The sequence below is a fragment of the Nematostella vectensis genome, chromosome 2 (genome assembly GCF_932526225.1).
Source record: "Nematostella vectensis chromosome 2, jaNemVect1.1, whole genome shotgun sequence".
NCBI classification, from domain to species: Eukaryota; Metazoa; Cnidaria; class Anthozoa; order Actiniaria; family Edwardsiidae; genus Nematostella; species Nematostella vectensis.
This window is the reverse complement of record NC_064035.1, coordinates 11,832,457-11,841,198: the sequence shown is the minus strand read 5'-3', so window position 1 is coordinate 11,841,198 and position 8,742 is coordinate 11,832,457. Positions and strand designations below refer to the sequence as shown.

At 39.5% G+C, this 8,742-nt stretch overlaps 1 protein-coding gene across 3 annotated transcripts; it reads left to right on the top strand.

Moving 5' to 3' along the window:
- Positions 1–39: 39 nt before the first annotated feature.
- On the top strand, positions 40–8,581 carry LOC5514019 (DNA polymerase eta). Of its 3 annotated transcripts, none has more exons than XM_001634224.3 (9): positions 40–280; positions 2,055–2,300; positions 4,349–4,598; positions 5,357–5,460; positions 5,850–5,969; positions 6,839–6,962; positions 7,037–7,102; positions 7,352–7,515; positions 7,730–8,581. In XM_001634224.3, the coding sequence occupies exons 1-9, from the start codon at positions 147–149 to the stop codon at positions 8,511–8,513; spliced, it is 1,992 nt and encodes a 663-aa protein (XP_001634274.2). In that variant the 5' UTR covers positions 40–146; the 3' UTR covers positions 8,514–8,581. The 3 variants fall into 3 exon arrangements, with proteins under 3 accessions (XP_001634274.2, XP_048580274.1, XP_048580275.1); XM_048724317.1 differs by having other exon boundaries at positions 145–280; positions 2,155–2,300; XM_048724318.1 differs by having other exon boundaries at positions 145–280; positions 2,155–2,304.
- Positions 8,582–8,742: the final 161 nt, after the last annotated feature.

Below are 8,742 nucleotides of genomic sequence, written 5' to 3'. Positions count from 1 at the left end.
TAGCAAGCCCACTGGGAGCTGCTCCCGATTGGACTCCCTGTGGTGAAAGTGGAAATTAGCGGCATAGTCAAAAGAAAATGGATGCCACTAGGTCATGGAACTCTCTCTGATCTGTGTAGTTTGTACTTAAGATAAGCAATTGTACGATGGCTAGCGATGAAAGAGTGATCGCCCTGGTCGACATGGACTGCTTTTATGTGCAGGTTGAACAGCGGCGATGCCCCGAGTTGAAGGGCAAACCTTGTGCAGTTGTCCAGTATAACGCGTGGAAGGGTGGAGGGTGAGTAAGTATGTAAGAAGCGATAATTTTGGAAATGATAGCTCAACCCCGCTTAGCGAGGTTTAATTTCTTTTTGTTGAACACACTTGAAATTCCGGTCTCAACCAAGCCGATCCAATATTATTCACTTCGGTACTGAAACGTCGTGTAGTTATGAACAAAATAAAGGCACTTGGTAACAATTAAAATGGAGAATTGATATGGTGTAATAATGTAAACAATCAAGCCTAAGTTAGTTAGAAGCACAAGCTTACTATGATTTTTCTCTGAGAAGAATCCAAGACAATTATGTTGGTACAGTGGCGCGAATTTTCGTCAATAGTAAGCAGTGGTTTTTGTGTCTCTTTGATTTGATTAACCTCAACATTTTGAGAAATTTTGTGAGAAATAAGTGTCACTGAAGATATACTCATTCTTAGTCGAACCTGTAGGTCGAAACCAAAAGCTTGGCTTTCTTTTTTGGTTGACTTCAATGAATCAGATTCCATGCAGAATGAAAAGGCGCAGGTCACATGGTAACATATTTCCCAAATTGATTGAGATTTTAGATGCAAAGAGACATACCTGTCAACTCTCCCGCATTAGGCGGGAGTCCCAAGATTTTGGACCTCTTCTCACGCTCTCCGGCGTTGAGCACCAAATCTCCCGCTTTTTAGCGATTTTTATTGCTTCAGAAAAAAATACAATAGAAAATCGTCATTTTGCCTATTTTCTTTTAAAATATTTAAAACAATAATTCCCTTGCTCAGCACAATTTATCTAACACCCTCATGAGATCTATAAGTGGATTTGTTTGCGAGAGCTTTCTTTATGGCAAATGCCTGCGAGGTTATCCCCACCCCTTCCCCGCAAAAATGAAAATACCCCACCCTTCTCCAAAAATTCTTAAGCCTTGAGATTTTTGGCGGTTGACAGGTATGCAAAGAGCTAAGGGGACCCTAATCAGAGACACAACCAAAATATTTAGTGTGATTGAAACATTTGTTTCTAATAAAAATGTTACCAAAACTTATTGAGAAGCACCAATTCATAGCTCGCTTGACATGCTTCAAACATTTGATAAAACAATTTACCAGGCATATATTTATTCCAATGCTGAACAAATTTTATTACAGATGGTTTAGTTTCCCTTGTCATCTAAGTCCTCAATGTACATGTCTTCATTATCTTGGAAATCTTCTTCCACTTCATTGAATGCTTCTAGCCTATTTGCAAATATATTTGCACCCAAAGTCCTGAGACTTGGAGAACACAAGAGAGCAAGAAAGAGAGATTGGTTGGTGGTTATGGAACTAAAAGACAACACTTCTTCACTATACCAGGAAGAGGTGTAGTGTCATGACAGAAATTTTGTTGTGTCAACCTGCATTTGTGACTGAGAATAATAATATATGGTGTGAAAATTCTATGATTCGTGTCTCTAAAGAATGGAGGAATGCTTGCATTAGTAAAGAAAAGTCTCCTCAGGCCCATAGCTATAACTTTGAGCAGGGGTATTCATTTGGCATTTATTTAGCAGACCATTTTCTCTTTTACTTCCCTCTAGCTTAAATCATTTTTCAATTTTCGTTTCATTTGAGCATACCTTCAAGTCACCCCTAAAAACTTCTCGCTGGCCTCAGTTTCACATCATTAGATGGTGCCTGTCATTCACAGGCATTGTTAATCTCTGCTTGTCAAAGAATTTTGTTTTCAACACACAAGTTGACAGTATAAATTTATAACAACATTAACCTTTCTCCTCCTGAACCTCATTACTTTAATTATCTCCAAGGATAATTGCTGTTAGCTACGAGGCTCGTGCTTGTGGGGTGACTAGAAACATGCGGGGTGATGAGGCCAAACAAAAGTGTCCGGACATTGCTCTTGTGCAGGTCCCTGTGCTGCGAGGAAAGGCAAACCTAGCTCACTACCGGGATGCTGGTGCTGAAGTGCTGGAAGTCCTGACCACATACTGTGATAATTGTGAGAGGGCAAGTGTTGACGAAGCTTACCTAGACCTCACAAATTCTGCTCAAAAGTAAGTGTCAGTACCTTTTTTAAGAAATTGAATAACCTTAAGAGCACCTTAACACATTGACCCCTCAACCGGCCTGTACCGGCTTTGGGAAGTATCCACAACCCAAAAAATTCATAAATTAAAAATAAACACAACAAGATGAAGATACTCAGGCATCAGTCTAAGGGATTAATGGTCTTGCAGATATGCATCCAACCAAGGTGTTGGCATCTACTCTTAAGCCAAATAATAGCACAGGTTCTTTGACAAATCTCAAATCGAACAAGGAGAGAAAAGCAGAATCACCCCTCTCAATAAAACGCTCAAAATACCACACAAGGGAGAGAGATCAGCAAACACAGCTCAAGACACAAATAGATACCTTTATTCTGATCCTCCAGGTACATTTCCTTGGCCTCAAAACACAATGTCCATTCCTTGAAGGATTGTACAACCACGAAAATATCTTTACGTATTGCAAAGCATTCTGGGAAATCCAGGGGAAAATTCACGAGGGGAGGGCCAGTCAACACTCCTCTCCCCAAAGTCAGATGGTTTTTTATAAGTCTTTTCACCCCGAAGCCAAACAAATCAATTCCAGGTCAAACAGACCCAGAATAGCAGTGAAAACAATTTTGGAATCAATTTGGTTTCAGAAAAGACAGCATTTAGGAGAGCTGTGGTGATTCATTAGAAAATTATTTTCTCATCCGGGCAAAGCCAAACAAGAAAAAATTATCATGAATCCACCTTTGCTTGCAAATATCCATAAGCAAAGCACTCAATTATGCCCCAAAAGACTTCATGATGTCCTGAGACACTCTCCTAATATGCTCATAGCTGTATTTTTGATGAAAAATACAAGCAACCATCAACTTGTGCTGGCTTCAGCACAACGACAAGGGATTAAAAGTGGGGACCGCAAAGCACTGTTGGAAAGCTTGGATACCGCTGACTAGGTGCAGCTGTGTTTGACTTTGACGGGCTGTATAAAACTCAGAATAGGGGGGAGGTATCTGTTTTCAGTCTGTTTTTTGTAAATTCAGCTCCAAAAAAGCCAGGAGTCAATTCCTTTGAAGTATAAACTGGGAAGTCTAAGGTAGTAGATTTCAACCCCTCTTATTCAATGTTAGGGGGAAAACATCACTTGAAGTTAAAGCTAAGCAGAGAGCTGGAGCTGTCTGTGGAAAGATTATTATTATTTGAGGTCTGAGGCTACAATTTGGCAAACAAATTTTAAGTTTTTATTGATCCCCTACATAACCATGTAATTTAGAAAAGATGTGCACAGGTAGCAATTAAGAAGCATGTCATTAATTTGCAAGGCAAGCAGTTTATCTTTAAACATAGTACTAGCTTTGGGTGATCTGCTTGAAAACACTTCAATCTATAAAAATAAAGGCATTAAATGTAAAGGCTTTGTTCTGTTTATAGGGAATGAATATTCAAGATATCAGTTTTTTTTAAATCTATTCTTTTTAACATTTCCAGTATAATTTCAGATGAAAATATATTCTTGCTTAATGGTAGTTAGAATTGGCTTTTTGATTTAATTTGGTAGGTACTGTAAATTATCAAATAAACGCCCCCTTTCTAATGAATGCCTCCCTAAGCTTACAAGTTTGTAATAAACACCCCTCTCCAACAAACGCCCCCTCTATTTATCCCCCCCCTACCCAGCTCCCAGCTTAAAAACAAACAACATAATAGGAATGTTGGTAACATAAATCTAATTTTATCAATCTGATTTTGGCTTCTACTTGGTGAGACTTGCATAATAGACTAGAACCCCACACTGCGCTTATATTTTTTTATATTTTTAAAGTTTGTGAAGAACACCCCTCTCTAATAAACATCTGCCCCAGGTATTTATTAGATCATTTACAAAACATTTTAGTGCTTGATATTTTTTCTAGAACTACAATATACTAAGAAACTTGTTAATTTATTTAAAAGTTAAGATATCAAAGGAATGACAGGGGCAAGGAAATGATCTTCACAACAAACAGTGGTTGCAAGCATGCACACACACTTTTTATCAGATTTCACTTTTGTATTTTTATTTTCAGAAAACTTAGTGTTATGACAGTTCCAGAAATAGCTGAGGAGGTTTGGAGAACAACGGCAATAGAGGGCCTCTCTTCAAAGGGTTCTGATACAACAATCAGTGATGAGCTACAAAAAGAATGGTTGAGTCAGCTGGAAGCCAGCCCTTACCTTAGAAACTTAGCAGCTGGTGCTGTAATAGCCGCTGAAATGAGGCATGCAGTCTTGGAAAAAACAGGTTTTACCTGTTCTGCAGGTGTAGCAACAAATAAGGTAGAGCCATTGATGTGTGTGTTTTTTGGATATTGAATACCCTACATGGAGCTCAGACCTCTGACACTTTTTCAAGGTGGGGGGAGGGGGCATGTTGATGGTTAACATAAAAGAACAGATTTAAAAGAGCTCCTGCCATTGTCTCAATAGAGTTAAAAGCTAGGAAAAATAGGCATTGGCATAATAAGAATGGATGTGTGAATATCATTACTTATGCATAACCACATACCATATTCACATTTCCCTCTATGTGGCATTAGTTAAGTGATCCCTCTTTTTTGCTTTATTTTGTACATAATAACCCAAAATTTTAAATATACACATGATGAAAAGTTGTTACTTTAGACCCAAAGGCTGGTGGCTGTGGGAATAAGTTATGCTCATACTTTGTGTTTAAAAAGGCAAATCACTTGAACTTGAGCATGGGGATGAATTAGGCTTCGTTATTATAATAAAGGCATTTAACAAAATGCAATTTCAAAGCTTGCATCAAAGATATCCTTTCAATCTGCAATGCAGGCTCCATTCCCCAATAAAAAAAGCTATATGCATTTTATAGATTTATTAAAGACCTTTCCTTTTTTACAGACAGGTGTCCTCATTAATTGCATTTTATACATTTAAACTCAAGCTTGTTGACTACACTGTAAAAGGGTGGGCTTGTTAGACTTGTGGATTAAGGGTAGGGGCTAGAGGAGTGGATATAGTTGGAGCTGACAAGAGGGAGTGGGCTGAATAGGGTCATTATGATATTACAGGTTCTAGCAAAGCTATGCTGTGGTCTCAACAAGCCTGATAAACAAACTCTACTTCCTCATTCTGCAGTTACTAATTTGTTCAAGACTATGCCCTTACGGAAAGTGTAAGTTCTTCTCAGTACCGAAAAACCCTTGGTCTTTTAGGCTGATGCTTTCAGGCCCATAGCCCTTATTTTGAGAAGGGGGGGGGGGGTTCAGGGGGTTCAATAAGCTATTTAGCAGGTATCTCCTCATATGTTTTTGTTTCTCTGTCATTTATGAGTGAACCTTCCAATCGTGGTTTCCCCATAACTCTCTCACCAGGCCTATGGTCCTGGCTTTCCTGGAAAAATTTACACAAATAGCTGGTGCATGTATGAAAACACAGGACAAAGATGAATCACTTAAACCCTTAATTTATTGGCAGTAGTTTTAGGTGTGTCCATGTATATTTTTATTTAGCTTTAATGATCTGCACATGTCTTGCTTATCTTACTTTTTATAAATTTATCAGGAGACATTTGGGGGGTAAACTTGGCAGCCAGCTGCATTCAGAGCTGAATGTGGAATTCATGGGTGATTTATTGCAATTCAAGATAAATGACCTCAAAGCACAGTTTGGCAGTAAGAACGGGTGAGCTTCCTGCCCTCATTCCTATCAGATCAGATTATATCAATAATATTTTTATTATTGTTTTTATTATTATCATCATCATCATCCTTATCATCATAATAATAATCACTGTTGCCATTGCCATTATTGTTCTTTTTAATAAGTACATAAATGTTTCTGATTCAGTGTTCGCAATCTGTTTAGAAATTTTACAGTGGTAAACAAGAATCAACTTAGGGGAGGGGGCCTAGCCAAGCCAACTGTGCAAGTGCCATTCAACAACAACAACATTTTTTATTACTTTAAATATCCGTTTTTACATTCTCTTTTTTTTTCATTTACTAGAGATGAATGACCTGAAAACACCTGCCTCGCACCCAGGCGCTTACTAGCATAACCGGACTAAGCGTGCAGGGGTAGCATGAACATTCCCTTGTTCCTTTGCGCCAGCGCTAAACCTTCCCATTGCTCATTGCGCTCACTAGTATATTTTTCCCTTGTTTTTACTGACTTGAGACGCCTGGGTACAAAGCAGTAAAAACACAGATTCAGCCCCCAGTTCTTGTTATTTATTCTATTTTTTTATTATTTCCAACATCATCATGTGTTGTATTAGCAGTTAAAATAAAAATAAAAATAAGCAGTGTTTTCAAGCAAAAATGGGTGTTATGTTTTTCAGCTGAGGACTTATATCCCAAATTGTTTACAAAGTATGCAATTATTTTCCAAACAATACATCCTTTCCCAGAGCTAAGAACTGATTAAGGTTTAAGTCTCCCACATGTATACCAAACGCTCATAAGTCAATATAATAATTTGACGGAATTTCATTGTGTCCGCTATTGCAAAGCTATTACAATGACACTGCCCCTTTAATTGTATACTTTCAGCGAGCTGCTTTATAATTTGTGTAGAGGAATTGATAATGAGCCTGTACGAGCCCGTCAACTTCCCAAGTCAGTCAGTTGTGGCAAGAATTTTCCAGGAAAAACAAAGCTATCGACATGCCAACAGGTAGGTTCTGATTGACCATGGAGAATTTTGAGAATTAGTTGAATTTTTACTGTAATATTTTTGTGTGTGCACAGGTTAAGTTCTGGATGGAACAGCTAGTTGAAGAACTTCATGAACGGCTCATCAGAGAAGTAGAAGTGGTAAGATCCACTTCAGTGTTCGACAATGCTGTGGTGCCTAGCCATTTAACCCCGACCCCCATGATTAAATACGCACTTTCTGTGTTCTAGGCGCGGTTCTGATATATTTTCTCTGCTGTAGGATGATAGTCAAGGGAGACGGGGATTTATTCAGAGTCTTCTTCGATAAGAAGACTAAAGTTTTGGCAGCTGGAGAGGAGGGTGGAGGGGGTGAGCGAAGAGTCACTGATGGGACTGTTTCTGTTGTAGAATGATCGTCAAGGGACCCTTTTGACCGTTGGTCTACGGACAGAAGATGCTCCTGCGCGTTCCCGACAGTGTCCACTACAGAGCCCTGACAAGAGTTGGCTGAACAAGCGGATCTATGAGGTCTTACTCTCGTTTAAGACAAACAAGGAGGACAGTGATAAGTGGTCAGTGTATACACAGTCTTTAAGAGAGCACTCGGCTATCTTGGAAATGTAGGCTGAAAAATGCCTATGCCTGTTTAAGTATCCGGCCATCCTCGGAAACCCAGGGGTATTTCCCTCTGGGTTTCCAAGGATGGTATCCGGCGCGCTTACGAGAAAGTCTTATAACGGCGTCTGTAGTTTCTTGTTAATTTTTCGAATTTATTATCTTGTTCAGGGAACCAGCTATTACAAACCTCTACCTGGGAGGCAGCAAGTTTGTCGAGGCGCCGAGTGCGTCTTCTACCCCCGCCATTCGCACCTTCTTCTCGCCGGCGGTAAGCGCCAAAGAGACTTTTGAGTCTGACAACTCAGGGCAATATCCTGGAAACATCGAGCCTCGTCAGAGCCTTGTTAACTCGGAGATTACAGCTAGTGAGGCGGCCCAGAGCGAATGTAAGGTCTCGCCTGTTCGAGGTTCTATGGACGCTTTTGTCACCAAAATGTCTGGCCCTTCAGACCCTTGCAAGAATACAAATGATTCTAGTCGGCTGGATTGTGAACCAATGCCCGCTACTAAATCTTCCCTCAGTCCGCTTAAATCTAGAACTGGAATTTGGCGATACATGAGATTGCCGAATTTGGAAAACGAACAAAATCAGGGTGACAAATATAGGGCAAGCGAAGAGGTAAGGACCATCGCGCAATCCAAGCCATTGTGCGATTCCGGGAAATATAATTGTTCTGATTCCGAGACATTGAAAACCTCGGAAAATTCGGACCGAGGTGAAGTTGGCACATTTTCTGGCAGTGTTGCTACGGCTTTTCAACACAGCGACTCTGACTATATGCAGTGTGATACATGCAAGGAAATGGTGTCCGCGTGGGACTTGCCCGAGCACCTAGACTTCCACTTCGCGGAACAGCTACAACGCGGAGATAATATTTCCCAGCATGCATCTCCGCCGAGGAAGAAACAGAAAACAGCGGCATTAAACATTAAAACATTTTTCGATTCCTGATGGCATCGAATACGAGTATTATTATGTACTGATTTTTTGTATGAATAATTAAAAATAATTTAAAATTCTGCGCTTTCACTGGGTTATTACTTTGTTGCTCTTGCACTTGTGGGCGAGAATGATATTTATTTTCTAAAAGTATGTTAAATATACTTAAAAAGAAATGATACTAGCATAGAATTTTTTAACCAAATATCCAGTGACCAAACTGGTTTTTCCTGATTTCTGC